We start from the raw sequence: 20,603 nt of genomic DNA, 5'->3' as shown, positions 1-20,603 counted from the left end.
CCCTAATCTAGTCAAATGGTTGCCATGCTGAAGGCTAAAGCTAGCATGAAAAGTGGAATCTTATATTATTTAGTATTGAACTTTTAAAAAAAAAAAAAAATTAAAGGCATTAAATTTGAAATAGGTAATACAAACTTGTTTGTTGCATGTCCACAACTCACTCCTTTATTATATATACTATTTGAACCTTTAATATAAACCAACTCATCACCAAGTTCTTTATAATATTTAATGATGTTCAGGATTACTTAAATTCCACTGCAGCTAACATTTAAAAAAATGAGGCGTTGATGACCTTGAATGAGGACCATTCCTAATTATTATCCTTTTAATTAAAGGAAGGAGTTAAAGTGGGGTATTTAAAAGGAGAAACATTAGTTTTTAAATACAAAAATAAAGGAATTATAAAGTTTAAATTTGAAATTATAAGAATTTATGTAAAATCTTAACATAATTTTAGACTTTATTTTGTTCAAATCTAAAATATGAAATCAATTACATGTAAGTATTTGTAATATTAAATTTAAGAATTTTAAAAAAATTATTTATTTGTTTTGATAAATTTGGAGAGTTGCGTGGAACTCGTGGAACGTAGAAAAAAATATCCGCTTCTCTTTGTTTGAGGAGATTTCAGCAGCCACGTGAAACAAATAGAAAGAGAGGCAATGGAGAAAAAGTTGACAGTGATTTTTTTCTTGGCAGCATTGATTGGGACGGAGATTGTGGGGCTTTCTAAGAAGATAAAGTTATTCTTAGTTGTCAACATCACCACGTGTAATTGTCATATAAATTTGCAGCAACCCATATCATGATTCCCAATTCCATTCCCTGCCCTTTTTATTTACTCACAACTTTACCCGTGGATTGGCGTTCAAGGCGCGCAGGTGTCGGCTTTTGAATACACGATGATAAAGCATGTTGTCTTTTACTCTACAAGTTTAAGGCAAGAGCGAGAATGTTCCCTAATAAACAGTGCACCCTTCTTATGCTTTTCGATATGCTGAGGAAGGCCGTAGTTTATGACAACAATCTTACCTAACGTCGCGGTGAGTTTCAAGAAAATTAAAGATTGATATTACGTTTACTTCTTTTTTAAGAAAAGTTAGCAAATTATCTAAATATGGATATGAGCGAATAGATAAATTACATTTAATTTTATGTTCTTCATTTATATGTATAAATAGGGATTGTATAAAGCTTGTAAAAGTATATCAATAGCAATTCATTCTTTGCTCTCTTTTGTTTTTTATTTCCCTCTGGTTTCATTTTGCCCTAAGTTTTTTTTTTATAACCTAGGGACTCTAACCAGCATCGCGCCACTTGAGACATTATAGTGTGGTACCAAACTTGGGGGGTGAAAGCCACCCGCCCATTGAGGCACTCCTGATAATTCACCGAGATAAACTCTCAACGGAGAATCGTGTTAGGTTATTTCCTTGCATGTGGAGAAAAACCCAAGTGGGTTTTATTAAAGCCCAAAGCTCAACATTTTAGTGTGACAACATAAAGGAAGTCGGAAAAAGAGAAAAGATAAGTGATTAGCTGCAGCTTTCTCAAGAGAGAGAGAGAGAGAAACGTAGTTTTTTTTTTTCTCATCCTACCCAAATTTCATCAAGACTCTAAGACCACTTCGTACGTGATCCGATCGAGCTGAAATTTGGAGGAGAGGTTCATGACTCAAGAAACTACAATCTGAACGGTGGAGATTGGATTTTGAGCTCAGGAGTTGGAATTTGTGCCCGTGAACAGTAACCGCAATTTTGGTATTTTCTCTTTAATTCTCTTTGTATTTGCCAAAATTGATGATATCTCGATGAGATATGTTTGTAGCCTCTAATTGTGATTAAAGAAGACTTTATGTACCCATTATTTGGTTGATAGTGAAGATTTCAACTAGATTAAGTTCTGTGATTTTTCTTCCTCACACTGGAAAAGTATTCCATATAAAAAATTGCTTGTGTTTTTATGGCTTGGTGTAATTGATTCTTTTTCCTATTATTTTCAACACGTATAAAAGTAAAAAATACACTATATTTTCTTGCATATAGGGAGAAGAATTATTCCGCTATGGTTGTTTGTTGATATTTCTCACAACAAAGTGGTATTAGAGCCAGGTTGACAAATTGTCAGGTTGGCAATTTGAGTTATGGAAGCAAATATGAGTAGTATGATTATTCTTAGTTGTGCAAATTATCACATATGGAAAGGAAAAATGGAAGATCTTCTTTATGTGAAAGATTATTACCTATCAATGTTCAGTGCTGAAAAACTAGGACCAAAAAAAAAAAAAAAAGTTTAATGTGGAATGGACTTTGTTACATCGACAAGTGTGTGGGTATATCAGGCAGTGGGTAAATGATAATTTTTTGAACCATATTAGTGGAGAGACAAATGCATGTTCTCTATGGAGTAAGCTTGAATAGTTATATGCTAGAAAAACTGCAAATAATAAATTCTTTCTGATTAAACAAACGATGGCTTTGAGGTACCAGGACGGGAGTTTTTTATCTGATCATCTGAATACATTCCAAGGAATTATTAATCAGTTGGCTGGAATGAGTATAAGTTTGATGATGAAATACAAGGGTTATGGTTGCTTAGTTCATTACTAGAATCGTTGGAGACGCTCAAAACTTCATTGTCTAATTCCGCTCGAAAGGTGTAATTACAATGGATATGGCCAAGAATTGTTTGTTAAATGAAGGGATGAGAAGAAAAACATAGGGATCCTCTTCACAGTCAGAGATCTTGGTTACAGAAAAGAGGGGGAGAAGTAAGAGCAGAGGTTTGAAGAACAGAGATAACAACAGAAGCAAGTCCAACAAGTTTGCAAATGTTTACTATCATCACTACGGGAAAAAGGAACACATCAAGAAATATTGTAGGCAATTAAAAAAAGAAAACAAGAATGAGAAAGGGAAGGGAACAAAAAATGGAGATGACAAAGATGGTGATGATAGAGTTGCTACCACCACTATTGTTTATGATGATGAGATGATAAATATTACATACCATGAGACCAATTGGGTGATTGACAGTGGTGCCTCCATTCATGCTATATCTTAGAAGGATTTCTTTACATCTTATAGATCTGGAGACTTTGGAACAGTAAAGATGGACAATGATGGCTTGGTTAAAGTCATTGGAATTGGGGATGTGTATCTAAAGACAAATAATGACATGATTTTAGTTCTAAAAAATGTGAAGCATATTTTTGACATTCGTTTGAATTCGATTTCTATAGGTAAACTTGATGAAGAAGGGTATTGCTGCATTTTCAGTGATGGCCAATGGAAGCTCACTAGGGATGCTATGGTTTTGGCTCGAGGCATGAAGCACTTTGCACTTTACATTTTGCAAGCAAAGATCTCCAACAACATTGTTAATGCGATGGAGGATAATGGTGCAACAAAGTTGTGGCACAAGAGACTGGCTCACATGAGTGAGAAAGGATTAGCTCTACTGGGGAAGAAAAGTTTACTATGTGGACTGAAAAGTACATTTCTGAAAAGGTGTACTCATTGTTTATTAGGGAAGCAGAGCAGAGTTTCCTTCAAGAATTCCTCTTATTCGAGAAAGTTAGAGATACTAGATTTGGTGCATTCAGATGTGTGTGGCTCTATGAAGATGATAACACTTGGTGGCTCCAGATACTTTGTAACCTTCATAGATGATCATTCAAGGAAGTTGTGGGTATATACCTTGAATTCAAAAAACCAAGTGTTGGCTGAGTTCAAGCAATTACAAGCCCTAGTTAAGAGATAGACAGGGAAGAAACTGAGGTGCATTCGGGTTGATAATGGTGGAGAGTATTCTGGTTCATTTGATGAGTTGCAGACAACAGGGTATTCGACATCAAAAGACAACTTCGAAAAGTCCTCAGTTGAATGGCATAGTAGAACGGATGAACAAAACACTAGTTGAGAGAGTGAGATGTTTGCTTTCACCAGCCGAATTGCCAAAATCCTTTTGGAGGGAGGCATTGAGCTCTATTGTTCATGTGTTGAATCTTACACCCTGTGTTCCTCTACAGTTTGATGTGCCAGACCGAGTTTGGACATGTAAGGATGTTTCCTATAATCACCTGTGTGTTTTTTGTTAGGGATTTATACTAAAAGACATGCTTTATGTAATCGATTTTAGTATTTATTAATAACTTCAGTTATTCCATTTTAATGAGAATCTTTATGAGCAATGTTTGCCTAACATTATTTATTTAATGATTATGCATGTGTGTCTTTTATTCTATATAGTAGGTGATCTAATGTGTAGAGTACAACTTATACGCACAAGATTAGATCATCAGTTCTTATAGAATATAAGTTTATTGTTCACAATCTTAAATGAAATTGGGCATACCATTGGTAGGACTGTAGCATAAGGTTTTAATAGGTCTGTCTTGACTATTGGGAATGGTACAGTTCCAACTCCTTGTGCTAGTACACTTTGTGTGTATTGAACAGGATTGTCTTCAGATAATTATTTTTATACTAACTATATAAAACAATTAATAGCTCATGGTTATTATGAGTTTTTACGCTCTTAATCTTGATATAATTATTGGATACGTGCATATAGTGTTTATTACTTTGATTCATAGAAGAGTGAGATTCCTTATGGGTAAAAAAAAAAAAAAATACTTAGTGAGTTGGGTGATGACATTATATGTATGGTGAACATTAATTATTGATGGAATCCACGTCCTAGTATCGGGATTAATGATACCCCCTTGAGGAAACTTATAAGTTTTGATTGTGTCAAACCCTGCAGATGGATTTGAATCTGACACATCAAATAAGTTAAGTGGAAAGTCTCAGGGAATTAATAAGCCAATTAATTAAATTGTCAGTAATTTAATTTAATAGATGGGTATCTGTAGTCTTTACGTGGGGAGAAAAATAAACATTTAATAATAGGAGCTCGAAATTTAATTTCAAATATCATAGGGAGTGTAATTATAATTCTTTAGTGGTATGAATTATAATTAATGTAATTAAGGATGAATTCGGGTCGGATTAGGAATTCTTAATTATGTGGGAAGCCCTAATCATATTTGCCCAGAGGTCCCTACTGTAGTCTTTATACACACGCTCCATTCAGCAGTTAGGGTAAGACAAGTGAACTCTCATTGAGGTAGACGTTTTCATGAGAGAAGAAAATCCTAGCAGCCGCTTACAATCCCACTCTCTTAGGAGTAAAGCGTGTCAAGGAATATAGAAGAAGGTCCGGGTCATCCTCAAGAGCTTGTTTTCGTACTTGTAGATTCGGGATCAAACCAGACAGATCTCGCAGGTATAATCCTAATCATGGAATTAGGGTTTGCATGATCAAATTTTTTTTTTTTGTTATCCATATGCACTACAACCAGATCTTAGGGCTATTTCGCAAGTCCCTTCATTTTTGGGTGTAAAGCATTTGTGCACATTCCAAAAGATGAGATGTCCAAACTTGATGAGAAAACGAGACAATGTATATTCCTTGGCTACGTTCAAGATGAGTTTGGATACAAGCTTTATGATCCAGTTGAGAAGAAAATTGTGAGATACAAAGATAATGTGTTTGCAGAAGATCAGACGATTCAAGATATTGAGAAAGCAGAGAAATCTATATCTCAGCAAGGTGACAATTTGACTGATGTGGATCCAATTTCTTTGAAGAATTTTTCATCTCAAGTTGAGAATGATGTTCAAGATGACTACCAAGGTAGAGGTGATGTGGATGTTTCCTTATAGGTTCAGGGAGATGTTGAGACTGATGAGTAGTTGACAGTGCCAAAGATTCCACTAGAGATTCCATCTAGGAGCTATGCTAAAGACCAACATCCTTCCACTCGATATTCAGAAAAATAGTATGTATTATTAACTGACGAGGGAGAACCATAGTGTTTTTCAAAAGTCATGGAAGATAAACACAAGACATAGTAGGTCGAGGCCATGCATGATGAGATGCAGTCATTGCATGATAACCACACCTTTGAGTTAGTTAAGCTACCTAAAGGAAAAAGAGCTTTGGAGAACAAGTGGATTTACAAGAAGAAGCCAAATGAGTTCTCTTCATGGCCACGACACAAAGTTAAATTGGTTATGAAAGGGTTTGGTCAGAGAAAAGGTATTGACTTTGATGAGATCTTCTCTTCAATTGTACAGATGTCATCGATTTGTACAATACTAGACTTAGCAACTAGTCTTGACTTAGGAGTTAAGCAGATGGATGTGAAAACTGCCTTCCTTCATGGTGATTTGGAGGAAGAAATTTATATGAAATAGCTAGAGGGTTTCAGAGTGAAAGGGAAAGAGGATTATGTGTACAAGCTAAAGAAAAGCCTATATAGTTTGAAATAAGTACCGAGACAGTGGTATAAGAAGTTTGAGTCTATTATGGGGGAGCAAGGTTACAAGAAGACAACTTCAGATCACTGTATATTTGTTAAAAAATTCTCTGATGATGATTTTATCTTTTTACTACTTTATGTGGATAATATGCTGATTGTTGGTAGGAATGCTTCAAGGATTTATTAGTTGAAGAAGCAATTGAGTAAGTCATTTGCTATGAAGGATTTCGGGCCAGTAAAGAAAATTCTTAGCATAAGAATCAGTCATGATAGGAGTGCCAAGAAGTTATATTTGTCACAGGAGGAGTACATTAAGAAAGTGCTTCAGAGGTCAAATATGAAAAACGCTAAAGTGGTTAGCTCTCCTCTTGCTACCCACTTCAAATTGAGTACAAAGGAATGTCCTTCTAGAGATAAAGAAAAGGAAGATATGGAAAGAGTTCCTTATGCCTTAGCAGTAGGAAGTTTGATGTATGTAATGGTATGCACAAGACCAAATATAGCCTATGCAGTTGGTGTAGTTAGCCGATTCTTGTCAAATCTGGGAAGAGGGCATTGGAATGCATTGAAGTGGATCATGAGATATCTTTAAGGCACTTCCAGTTTGAGTCTTGGTTTGGGAAATGGAAAACCACTATTAGTTGGCTACATAGATGCTGATATGGCAAGCGATGTGGATACTCGTAAGTCTACTTCGGGTTATTTGATCACTTTTGCAGGTGGGGTTGTAGCTTGGCAATCAAGACTTCAAAAGTGTATTTCTCTTTTTACAACGGAGATAGATCTCATTACAGCAATGGAAATGACTAAAGAGTTGCTATGGGCAAAGAAGTTCTTGAGAGAACTTAGTTTCAAGTAACAGAGGTATGTGTTATTTTGTGATAGCCAGAGTGTTATTCATCTTACTAAAAATTCCAGTTTCCATGCAAGATCGAAGCACATTAATGTACGATACCATTGGATCAGAGATGCGTTGAACGATAAGTTGCTGGAACTTGAGAAGGTTCACACTGATGATAATGGTTCTAATATGTTAACAAAGACACTACTAAGGGAGAAGTTTGAAGTTTGTTGTTCGATCGCCGAGATGACGATTCCCTCTACATATTCGGAAAGGGAGAGATTTGTTGGGTTATTTCCTTCCATGTGGAGAAAAGCCCAAGTGGGTTTTATTAAAGCCCAAAACCCAGCCCTTTAGTGTGATAACCTAAAAGAAGTTAGAAAAAGAGAATAGATGAGTGATTAGCCGTAGCTTTCCCAAGAGAGAGAGAAAAACATAGTTTTTTTTTCATACTACCTAGATTTCATTAAGACTCTGATCCCATTTTGTCCGTGGTCCGATCGAGCTAAAATTTGGAGAAGAGGTTCACGACTCAAGGAGTTACAATATAAACGATGGAGATTGAATTTTGAGCTCGGGAGTTAGGATTTGTGTCCATGAACAGTAACCGCAATTTTGGTATATTCTCTCCAATTCTTTTTGTATTTGTCAAGATTGATGATATCTTGATGAGATATATTTACAGCCTCTAATTACGATTATAGAAGACTTTGTGTACCCATTATTTGGTTGATAGTGGAGATTTCAACTGGACTAAGTCCCGTGATTTTTTTTCCTCACACTGGGGAAGTTTTTCACGTAAAAAATTGCTTGTGTTCTTATGACTTGGTGTGATTGATTATTTTTTCGATTATTTTCAATACATATAAAAGTAAAGGTACATTATATTTGCTTACATATAGGGAGAAGAATTATTCCATTGTGGTTGTTTTTTGATATCTCTCTCAACAAATCGAACTCGTGACCTTGTGGTCACCAAAGTCACAAGTCCCAAGTCGCTTTTTGCTCTAGTTTTATCATTGTATTATTTATTTCTTCTTCTTCTTCTTCTTCTTTTATAAAAAAAAATAGCCCATCTTTGGGTTTAGTGCCAAGAAAAATAGGAATTGTCATAAGGAAAGGGAAAACTAACACCTCGACCTTTGTTTCATATTTAAGACAAACTTCATCACTCATTTTATACATCAAAATAATATATATCAGTCTTTTCTTGAAGTATCATAAAAGGATACATCCTTTTTTTTTAATATATGTTTTTTTATAAAAAATCATACCAAATATTTATTCATAAAAGGATACATCCTTTTTTTTTAATATATGTTTTTTTTTTAAATCATACCAAATATTTATTTTATTTATTTTTTGGTAAAAAAGTAAACATTTGCTAATTTTTCATGCTATGTACCTTTCTACCATATGGCCTTTGTATTATTAACTAGAGTAGCGATAACTTTAATCAAGTTTCACTTGAGAAAATTTATATACATGAGAGCCGTTAGGGCGTAGGGTCTATTTATACTCTTGTTTGATATATAAAAGTGAAAAATATATTAATCTTATCTCTAGATTTAGTAAAAAAAAAAAAAGACATATGTGTACCTCTTTTGTATTATAAAAAATTATTTCTTTTTTTTCTTCTTCTGAAAATTGGAAAAAAATTTCTAGTGTTCAAAAATAAATATTTAGAAAATTCTACGTAATTACATAGTTTTCATCTAAGGGAGGCATTAGCATTTATATAGGTACATTACTTATACATGTACATTAGTTATAATATTGATTGTACCTATCATTTAAAATTAAATGATGTAATTATGTTGTTTCGTAATTATCATTAGAATTTGGATAATTTTTTATTGGAACAAAATAACACCTAAGAATGGTAGGAAAATGTGTGATGGTAATGTTTGAAGTTACATGTTCAATTTGGTGTCCAACAATTGATTTACATATTTTAGATAAGGTCATAAACGGATCAAGCTATTTATATAAATGGATCATATATGGGTAAATAGGTGACTAGTGACCCGACCCATTTTGACCCAACTTATTTTAGTCATACTCATCCATTCAGCATGTCTACGTTTTATAGAAGTAAGTTTAGAAAATTTTTATTATTACATATTCTGTAATAATACCTTTGAAACTTGACAAATATTGAAAAAAAATAAAGAAAAATAGAAAGGATTTTACTTTTTTATGTTTGGTTATCAAGAAAGATGTAAGAAACAATTTATATACCAAATTAATGATCAAAATTTTAGTTTTATACATCCTTAACTTTTAGTTTTTTTTTTTTTTTTTTTTAAATTTAACTCATATTAGAACAATTTTTCATTTTAAATGATATTTGATATTGAGAGAAAATATAATAGAAAATAAAGTCCTTCTTAATTATTTTTTTCTTTCATCTAAATAAAATTCTTGATCCAAACTTACCCTAATTATGTAAAGCAAATAAAATACAACCCAATTTTATTTTTTTTGGGGGCAGTCCATTGTATGTTTATATTGGACCTGAATTGGGCTACCTCATTCTCCATCTCTTTTTTTTTTTGTTACATTTTAAATGTAATACCTTCAATATTAAAATCATAAATTTTAAGTCATGTTAATTTAAATGGTCTACTATTTTAAGATTATAATGGGAATTTGTACCTTTTTATAAAATGAGATTATTTAATTTATGAATTGAATTGACCCAATCAATTTTTATGTTAAGAGTTAGAAGGAAAAGGAAAATAAAAAATTTTAGATAAGCATAATAATTTGTAATATAGAAAATCTGTGATATGACTGTATAACGAAAAAGTGATAGAGTCGTGGAAATATTATTTGAGGTAGTCTTGGAGTACTACCAGTTCACCTATCCTAACTATACAAATCTTGCTTCTGTGGTAGGAATTAAACTGCATCTAAAGCTGGATGAAGATTGAAACTTGACTTGCTTGTAGTTTGACTTTTGCGCCCATAAGAAGGTAAAGATTTGAAGATCCTCATACCCTAGATTTCTCAGGATATTGAAAAAGAAAATATCAATTCACTCCATTAAGGCATAGAAGTCTTAGTAATATTGTAGACTCGCACCCCTAAGTTCTTTGTTTCTTTACACACTCAAACTCATATATATATATATATATATATATATATAGAGAGAGAGAGAGAGAGAGAGAGAGAGAGAGAGTATGTTGCTTGTGAACAAAGTCTTACTACTAATTTTGATCCAACTACTTAAATCCAATGAAATTACAACACATGTGGAATTATTGCATTCAATAATAAAAGTAGGCACGTTGTACAAATAATATAATAACAACATAATTTAATATTAAGTTACTTAAAAATAAACAAAAAAAAATATGGTTGTTGTTTATATACATGATTAGGCATCTACAGGAACTAAAAAGTAAGGAAATAATTAATAATTGTTGAAGGAGATTAGGGAAAAACCCAAAATGTTATGGATATAATTTCTCCTTCCAAAACTTAGAAGGAAGTTTCCTCTTTGATAAAGAAGAAAATGGAGAAATCTTGAACATAATAACGAGTTCAATCGTAAGTAAATATAAAAAACAATGTTGAAATTATGGAAGGAAATAATGTTCAATGTGGAAAAGAAATATACCAACAAATAGAATTGATATAATTAGAGGATATGGAAATAATACCTTTAGAAAATTTATAGAAAGGATCTCTGACTCCCTCCTCAAAGTGGGGTAGTGTTGGGGTTATCCCATATCGGTTGTAAAAGGGGCTGGTGGTCAGTTGATAAGTGTGAGGAAAAACCTTACCCTATGAGTTAGCTTTTAGGGTTGAGAAAGTTCAAAACCACCCAACACTAGTATTAGAGCCATGGTTTAATATTCTCTTCGAGATGCCAGGTATGTGGTGCCGCCGATTTGGAGCCCGATTTGTGAGGGAGAGATTGTTGGGGTTATCCCACATTGGTTGTGGAAGGAGCTGGTGGTCAGTTAATAAGTGTGAGGGAAAGTCTCACCCCATGAGCTAACTTTTGGGGTTGTGTAGGATCCCAGACCCAGAAAATAAAAGGGAATGAATATAAAAGAGAGAAATAAAGGAAAATAAGAGAAACAAAAGGAGTTTGGTAAGGCAAGACCAAAATTGTAGATGGTTTTCTAAGTAGGAGAAAAACTGTCACCGATTTTTGGGTCAACAGGGCGAGTTAACCACAAAACCAGCAACAATTTTGCGGAGATTGGGGAAACCAACACCAGTTTTTCTCTTAGTCTGCTCACCTGTAAATAGGTTTGAGCTCATTTTTAGAGAATTTCAAAACTTTCTCTTCTCTCTCCTAGGGTTTTGAAACCTTTTCACCATAAAGTCCTTCTGAGCTCCTCTTTGCTTCTCGATTGTGTCTCTCATCCATCATCTAGCAAGTACTCAAGTTTTCATCGGTTGGAAGTTCTAAGATTTTTGTCATTTCGAGCCGTTCGGGTTTGTTTTTTCGTAAAAGCTAAGGAGATTTGTTACATCAGTTATTTTTGAAATCTAAACCGTTAGAACTGTAGGTTATGATATTATGTATGGTATAACTACTTATTTAGAAAATTTCACCGGGTGAAATTGCCAATTTTTTGGTTTTATGGTTTTGATAAAAACAGGGTTTTGGGATATAACCTCCATTTTTCCAAAAATTCATTTCTTTGTGTTAAACCTAAAGTAGAAGGTGCTTGAGACCCTTGTTTTCATTTTAAATGATACTTTCTGAACCATTTACTATACTATTGCTTTTTAAGCCAAATGAGTGTGACATGAGATGTTAAATGGAAATATATTGAATTGAGAAATATGATTATGAGATACGGGAACTGGTGATTACGCACTGAAACTACGTAATTGGATGTTTAACCCGGGCTTTACCGTTTATATTTTTTATTAAATGTCCAAAATTATCCAATATTTTAATAAAGTGCCAAAATCATCATTCTTGAAATTTATTGCACTATTTATGAAGTTTTGGTATTTTTTTGTCGCAGGAAAATTCCCGGGAATCAAAACCGACACCTGTTCGTATTTTGTGCATAACTTTTCCGTCCAAGATCCGATCGAGACAATTCAAATTTCTAGAGAAAGAGGAAATGATTATCTACAACTTTAATGTTTTGAGTTTTGTGAGATACGGGCTCTAGAAGAGTCAGATTTGTGATGAATAGAGAATGAAAAAAATGAAAAAATATAGCAATTCGGGTTTCCTATTCGGGTCTAGGGCTTTCCCCCCTATCCTATTTAACCCTTCTCTTTCTCTTCCTGCGTAGGCAGCCCCCATGGCTCCCCATTCTCCTCTTTTCCTTCTTCTTCTTCTTCTTTAGTTTGTTTTTTTTGTTCTTTTCAATTCTGCTTCTCTCCCCTTGTCTCTCTTCCTTCCCTTTGTCTTTCCTCCCTCACTCTCCTCCTTTCCTTTGTTTCTCTTGGCCTCCTCTGCCCTCTTGCAGTACGGCCAGCCTCCTCCCCATCTTCAGCAGTCCCCAAGCACAGCAAAACACTAGCCGACTCCATAGCAAGACCACCAAAGCGCAGCAGCAACTTCTCCAGCACAGCAGCAACTTCACGGCTTCGTGGATTTGTTTCTCTCTCTCTCTCTTTTCCTTTCTTTCTTTCTTTTATTTACTTTTCTTTGAATCTTGGAATATTGAAGAAAGTTTAGTTTTTTTTTAATGTTATTGGAGTTTTCTTTCTTTTTGTTTAAGTTGAGTAATGTTGAGTATTTCATTATTGTTAAATTAATCTCTTTGTTTATCTAATTGATAGTTATTTTAATTTAGCATTCTTAATTAAATTCAGATATTTTTTTGTCAAAATTCGATTTAGTTAGGGTCTATGATTAGTAAAGGTTGTGTTTTTATTGTGTTCCGTTATTGTTTATGTCTTTTAAATTTCCGTTGAGTTCATGTTTACATTTAAATTGTGAGTCTTGATTTGATCTCTTAATTGTGCTAAAGGTTCGATTTTTAGAAGGTTTGATTTTTTTTTAGTGTGTGTCTAATTTAGTTTCCATTGTCTGTTTTTAATTCCATGTTCTAGGTTACCATCTTTAATTAGTGCGTGTGTCGATGTTTCCTTAGGTAGATTAGAGTTTCCATTCTAGCGTGTTTTAATTCCTTATTTGTAGTTTCCATTTTTAATTAGTGTGTGTCCCAATGTTTCTTTAAGTAAATTAGGATTTCTATTCTTGTTTCTTTTATTTAGTACATGTTAGTTTTAGGATTTTTTAAATTACGTGCCATCTAATTCGTCAAAAGTAAAATTGAACAATTCTGAAAAACTCCGAATCTGAACCGAGTTCAGTGCAATTTAATTTTGATTGGAAGAACGTTAAATCTGAGATTAAATGCGTTCCCTGAGGAGACGATCTAGCCCTTGGGCTTAATATTACACGACAGAATTCCTATACTTGGGATAGCTTTCGAGCTGCTCATTTTTCGAGTGAGTCAACTGGAGTTCCAAATTGTTGTCAAGAAACGTAGAAAAGAGATGCCGGTTAATTACCAAGAGATGTATGTACCAAGGTTAAACTGAGAGCTGTGTGTGCCGATTTATACCAATGAATGAATGAATGAATTGAAAAAAGTACTGGACCTACTTAAATTCTTTATAAATGAAAATAGGTTACTGTGCTTTTGATATAAATTGTATATATGATATATGAATCACTTGAGAAAGCTTTTTACCAAGAAAGCACGGTATCGTTGTTGGCATGAAAGGTATAATGCAACCACATGTTATTCTTGAGTGTGGGTATCAAACTAGTTGACTTGGTAGGAAAGGCCACTAGTTGATCATGGACCAGGGTGGTGTGGGCCAAGTTAGACTGGAGAAAGTAGCGTGACTAGCCTGGTGACCCCAGGTCTAGATTAGAGCATGATGAACACACAACTTGTGCCATGGGGGAAGTAAATGGTGTAGTTATGATGTTTCGAAGCTGAAATGAGTTCGTTATGCATATATATGATTTAAAAATAAAATGGGCAAAGTTACAGCTTTGAGTACCGAGTCGAGGGATTGTACAGTGTATGGGCCTATACCCTACCCTAACCTTGGGGACTCTCGCTTGTAATGAGTTGAATTATCTTATACAAGAATTATGTATATATCTTCTATATTATAGGTTTATGAACGATTTAAATGTATAATTGTTTTCTATTGGAATAAACTTATGTAGTCACACACTGATGTAATACAATCTACCTTATTGAGAAGTGTCTCACCCCAATATACAAATCTTATTTCAGGTCCCATAGGAAATCGGTCCTAGCATTCTAGAGGGATTCTGGAGCGTAGTTTTTTGTTAGTTTATGTAAGTTCTTGTATATCTACTGGGCTTTGGCCAGGTTGTCCTTTTTGGGGAAACTATGATGGCAGGTTATGTTTTTAGCACGTATGGATGTTTGTGAGGAATAGTTAGAAACTCTGGTAAGATTTATTAGATGATGTATGTTTATGTTTCCGCTATGTATGTCTATACAAATCAGCATGGAACACCTGATTTCCTTTATTTGGGCGGGTCATTTATGTATGGTGTCAGAGATACATATGCTATGTACGTATGGTAGCACACCGAAACCACCTAGAGGGTCGGGGCGTTACAGTTGGTATCAGAGCTATAACCAGCCGAAAGTGTGATGTGATTCACATTGCCTAGTTATGGAAATATGCATAGCCTAGGTTAATAGGTTCTTCAGATTAGGTTAGGAGACTTTACCAGAGTATAGGATAAGAATAGGACTTTCGAGTTTTTCTTTATAGACCTGGAGACGAAAATCCATTGACGGATTTCTGTGTTTTTTCTGGATTAGTCGACGGGTACAGAAAATCATAGCAATCTATCGACAGTATTGTTTCTGAGTGGAAGGGCGGAACTTGAGCTAGAATGAGAGTATCAAGTTAGCAGAGTATGTTGTTAATAGGGACATTAAGTCATTAAAATGTGTCTTATGGTATTATAGTTGTGGTAGATATGTAATGCACTAAGATTCTGAACAATTTTCTTAATTGTCTCTTTAAGATGGAGTCCAGGGATAATACTGCTAACACTGGAGGCAGTAGTAGTGAAGGGGCTAGTCATGAGGCTGGCAGTGACTCCACAGTAGTATTGCAGGACTTCGCCCAGCAGCTTATAGCTGAAGTTGTGCGAACTGTTAGGGGGCAGGACCGTCCCACAGTTGAATTGGGATGTTCCATTGATCAATTCACCCAACTGAAGCCTCTTACTTTCTCAGGGAGTGCAGACTTGATCCGAGCATAGAATTGGATTGGGGAGATCGAGAAGATCTTGGTTGTTTTGCGTTGTACAGAGGAGCAGAGGGTGGTTTATTCGACGTTTAAATTTATAGGAGAAGCCGAGAGGTGGTGGGAATCGGTAAGGATGCTGGAGGAGCATCGACCAGTACCAGTGGTGATGGCGTGGGGCCGTTTCAGAGAGGTGTTCTTTGAGCGGTACTTTTCAGCCACTGTCAGGAACGCAAAGATGGAGTTAGCACGTTTTGCTCCTTTTATGATACCGGATGAGGCGAGGAAAGCCTGAAAGTTTGAAAGAGGTTTGAAGAAGTAGATCCGAAAGCAGATAACAATCTTGCAGATTCAATACTTTGCTACTATAGTGAATAAAGCCATGGTGGCAGAGGAGAGCTTCTAGAAGGATATAGTGGTACAGATACTGAAGAAGAGGCCAGCGCCTCCCAATTCGTATTCAGGTGTGAGGCAGGGCACTTGGAAGAGATATAGTGGTAGCGAAGGCCAGCGGTGAGAGACTGGTGGTGGTACATCTCAGGGTACCACATCTTCCTCAGCTTTTCGTACTTGCGGCAAACAGCATATTGGAAAGTGCTTGTCGGGTTCAGGTGTTTGGTTTCGGTGTGGTAAACCAGGGCATCTAGTGCGGGATTACGACATACCGATGAGCAACGCACCCCCATAGCAACCATATAAAGGAGGTACCCAGGCGCCATATGGTGGATACCAGAGGGGTACAACCTAAGCGAGGGTGTATTCCCTAATTCCAGGCGATGCAGAGAACGTCAGAGTTGTAATGATAGGTAATATTTATATGCTTTTGAATAAATTTGTAGTACTATTTGATTCAAGAGCGATGCATTCCTTCTTTTCCCAAAGATTCGTCAAACTGTGTGGGTTAGATTTACAACCATTATATGATGAATTAGTAGTGGCTACACCGGCAAGGTTAGTAGTCATATGTAGTACGGTGATTTGGGATTTCCCAGTAGAGATTCAGGGGAGAGTATTACCAGTTAACTTAATTGTGTTGGATATGCATGACTTCGATATCATTCAGGGGATGGACTAGCTATTAGCCAGTTATGCCAGCATCGATTGCCACAGGAGAGAGGTAATATTCAGGCCTCCTGGGGAGCAGGAATTTAAGTTCGTGGGGTCGTGTGTGCATTCTGCACCATGGATCCTTTTGGCTATTTAGGCTAGGAGGTTACTTCTGAAGGGATGCCAGGGGTACCCGACAGTTATGAAAGAAATACCAAGAAAGGAACTTAAGCTAGAGGAGATTCTTGCAGTAAGCGAGTTCCTAGATGTGTTTCCAGAGGACTTGTTGGGATTGCCTCTGGATCGTGAGGTGGAGTTCACTATAGAGTTGACTTTAGGGACAACACCAATTTCGAAAGCTCTATATCGTATGGCTCCAGAAAAACTGAGGGAATTAAAGGAGTAGCTACATGAGCTATTAGATAAGGGTTACATCCGATAGAGTGTTCACCTTGGAGAGCACCGGTACTATTCGTGGAGAAGAAGGATAGATTGATGAGGATGTGCATTGACTACAGAGAGATCAACAAGGTGACAGTGAAGAATATATACTCATTACCCATTATTGATGATTTGTTTGACCAACTGCAAGGCACACTGATCTTCTCTAAGATTGATTTGCGATCCGGGTATCACCAGCTGAAGGTGAAATCGGAGGACATACTGAAGACAGCTTTCCGAACCCGATATGGCCATTATGAATTTTGGTGATGCCATTCAGCTTGATGAATGCTCTTGCCACATTCATGGACCTGATGAATAGGGTGTTCCATGAGTACCTATATAGGTTCGTGGTGGTGTTCATCGATGACATTTTGGTCTATTCGAGGAGCCCAGCAGAGCATGAGACTCATATGAGATTGGTTCTTTAGGTACTCAAGGAGAAGAAGTTATTCGCTAAATTGAAGAAATGCAAGTTCTGGCTAGAACATGTTACGTTTTTAGGGCATGTAGTGTCCAAGGAAGGAATATCAATAGATACGAGCAAGGTAGAGGTTGTAGTTAACTGAGCAAGACCAAGGAACAAGCGTGAGGTTCGGAGTTTCTTGGGTCTAGCCAGGTATTATCGTCCGTTCGTCGAGGGCTTTTCTTATCTATCAGGTCCTTTGACGTAGCTTACAAGGAAGAATAGTATATTTGAGTGGACTGGGGAGTGTGAATAGAGTTTTCAGGAGTTGAAGAAACGTTTAGTCACTACTCCAGTATTGACCATCTCGTCAAGGGATGATGGTTAAGTGATTTATAGTGACGCATCCTAGAAGGGACTTGGGTGTGTCTTGATGCAATAAGGGAAGGTTATTGCTTATGCTTCTCGCCAACTCAAGGAGTGTGAGAAGTACTACCCTATGCATGACTTGGATCTAGTAGTTGTTGTTTTTGCATTAAAGATCTGGTGGCACTACCTATACGATGAAAGGTGTGAGATCTTTACGAATCATAAGAGCCTCAAATATTTCTTCACCAAGAAGGAGTTGATTATGAGGTAATACAGATGGCTTGAGCTGATTAAAGACTACGATTGCACCATTAGTTACCACCCAGGAAAAGCTAATGCGGTAGTTGATGCATTGATTCGAAAGTCAGTGGACGCGGTTGTTTCAGTGGTTCTTGTTCAGCATCAGATCATGATGGATCTGGAGAGGTTGGGAGTGGATTTGGTTGACAAGGATTTACAGGCTTTCATTTCCAGTTTAGTTATTCAGCCAACTTTGCAGGAGAGAATCAAAGCTGCTCAAAAGGAAGACGTAGAGCTGGTGGAGGTTATGGAAGGAGTTCAGAATGGTTTAAAGGCAGCTTTCAATATCTCAAGCGATGGGGTATTGAGATTCCACACTAGGATTTGCTTACCGAATGATGCCGAGATTAAGAGGGTCATTTTAGAGGAGGCACATTGTTTGCTCTACACAGTACATCTAGGGAGTACGAAGATGTACAGAGATTTGAGGAAATCTTTCTGGTGGTCTAACATGAAAAGAGAGATCGCCCGTTTCGTAGAGCAATGCCTAACATGTCAGCAAGTTAAGACAGAGCACCAGAAGTCTGCAGGACCACTTCAGCCACTTGACATTCCCAAGTGGCAGTGGGAGTACATCTCGATGGATTTTGTGTCAGGGTTACCTGCAGCAATGCTTGGGCAGAATGCCATATGGGTTGTAGTGGATCTGCTGATGAAGACTGCACACTTTATTCCCATCAGAGTCAGCTATTCCATGAATACGTTGGCAAAGCTATATGTGCAGGAGATTGTACAACTCCACGGTATCTCGGTTTCCCCACAATTTACTTCTCGGTTCTGGAAGAGTTTGCAGGATGCTTTGGGATCGCAGCTCACATTTAGTACATCATTTCACCCACAGATGGATGGACAATCCGAGAGGACTATACATACACTAGAGGATATGTTGCGGACGTGTGTATTGGACTTTGGGGACAGTTGGATTCATTATCTACCGCTCGTAGAATTTGTGTATAATAACAGTTACTAGACCAGTATAAAGATGACACCATATGAGGCTTTGTATGGTTGCTGGTTTTCATCTTCGTTGTACTGGGATGAGGTAGGTGAGCAGCAGATTTTGGGATCGGAACTGATTCAGAAGACCTTTGCAAAGGTTGAGCTTATTAGGGAAAGAATCAGAGTTGCACAGAGTCGACAGAAGTGTTATGTAGATACTTGCGGATGGGAGTTAGAGTTCGAGGTAGGGGATATGATATTCTTGAAGATTGCCCCGATGAAAAGGGTGATGAGGTTTGGGAAAAAGGGGAAGTTAAGCCCTCTGTACATTAGGCCATTTGAGATCCTAGAAAGGATTAGGTCCAGTTGCTTATCGAGTGGCGTTACCCCCAACACTATCTAGAGTTAATGATGTGTTTCATGTGTCAATTCTATGGAAGTGCATGTCAGACCCTTTGCACGTACTAAGTTATGAACCTTTGGAGATTGGAGATGCGTTAGCATATGAGGAGGTACCAGTTCAGATTCTGGATCAAAAGGTACAGAAGTTGTGTACTAAGGATATACCATTAGTGAAGTATTGTGGTGTAACTACGCCATGGAGGAGGCATCATGGGAGTTAGAGTCAAAGATATGTCAAAAGTATCCTCAGTTATTCAAAGATGCTCAGAGTTAGACAGGTAAGAAAAATGTTAAGTAAGAACGTATATATGTTTAGTAAAGTAAGTTTGTTCTGGTTTAGAGTATGTATGGTCTCTAGGAGGGTGTTGTATGGATATTGTAACCTCCCGAGACATTATGTTGTAACCACGGTATTCCTCCATTATAGGTGAGGGTATGTAATAAACTTGGGCTGGAACCACTATGTGGGTGGCTGCCGACTCTTCTGTAGAGCTGAGTTGTAAGGTTAGAGTATGCTTATTAATAGTTAGCAAATTTCGAGAATGAAATTCTTATAAGAATGGGAGATTGTAGGATCCCGGACCCGAAAAATAAAATGGAATGAATATAAAAGAGATAAATAAAGGAAAATAAGAGAAAAAGAAGGAATTTGGTAAGGTAGGACCAAAATTGGAGATGGTTTTTTTAGCAGGAGAAAAATCATCGCCGATTTTTGGGTCAACAGGGTGAGTCAACCACAAAACCGACGATGGTTTTATGGAGACAGGGGAAACTGACACCGATTTTCCCCTAGGCCTACTAACCTATAAATAGGTTTGAACTCATTTTAGAGAATTTCAAAACTCTCTCTTCTCTCTCCTAGGATTTTGAAACTTTTTCACCATAAAGTATTTTCGAGCTCCTCTTTGCTTCCCGATTGCGTCTTTCATCCATCATCTAGCAAGTACTTGAGTTTTCATTGGTTGGAAGTTCTAGGATTTTTGTCGATTAAAGCCATTCGAGTTCGTTTTTTCATAAAAAGGTAAGGGGATTTGTTTACATCAGTTATTTTTTAAATCTAAACTGTTAGAACTCTAGGTTATGATATTATGTACAATATGACTGCTTATTTGGAAATTTTCATCTAGTGAAATTGCCGATTTTTCGGTTTTACAATTTTGATAAAAACTAGGGTTTTGGGCTATGACCTCCATTTTGTAAAACTCATTTCTTTGTATTAAACCTATAGTAGGAGGTGCTTGAAACCTTAGTTTTCAATTTAAATGATATTTTTTTGAAGC

The 20,603-nt window shown here is 36.3% G+C and overlaps 1 protein-coding gene across 1 annotated transcript; it reads left to right on the top strand.

The window, feature by feature from the left end:
- Positions 1-18,964: 18,964 nt before the first annotated feature.
- Positions 18,965-19,544, top strand: LOC131158625 (uncharacterized). Its single transcript, XM_058113489.1, has 2 exons — positions 18,965-19,207; positions 19,362-19,544. Exons 1-2 carry the CDS (start codon positions 18,965-18,967, stop codon positions 19,542-19,544), a joined length of 426 nt encoding a protein of 141 aa, XP_057969472.1.
- The last annotated feature ends 1,059 nt before the right edge of the window (positions 19,545-20,603 follow it).

This window comes from Malania oleifera, chromosome 6 (genome assembly GCF_029873635.1).
Source record: "Malania oleifera isolate guangnan ecotype guangnan chromosome 6, ASM2987363v1, whole genome shotgun sequence".
Taxonomy (NCBI): domain Eukaryota; kingdom Viridiplantae; phylum Streptophyta; class Magnoliopsida; order Santalales; family Ximeniaceae; genus Malania; species Malania oleifera.
Note: the sequence above shows the minus strand (reverse complement) of the source record. Positions and strands in the feature narration are given on the sequence as shown.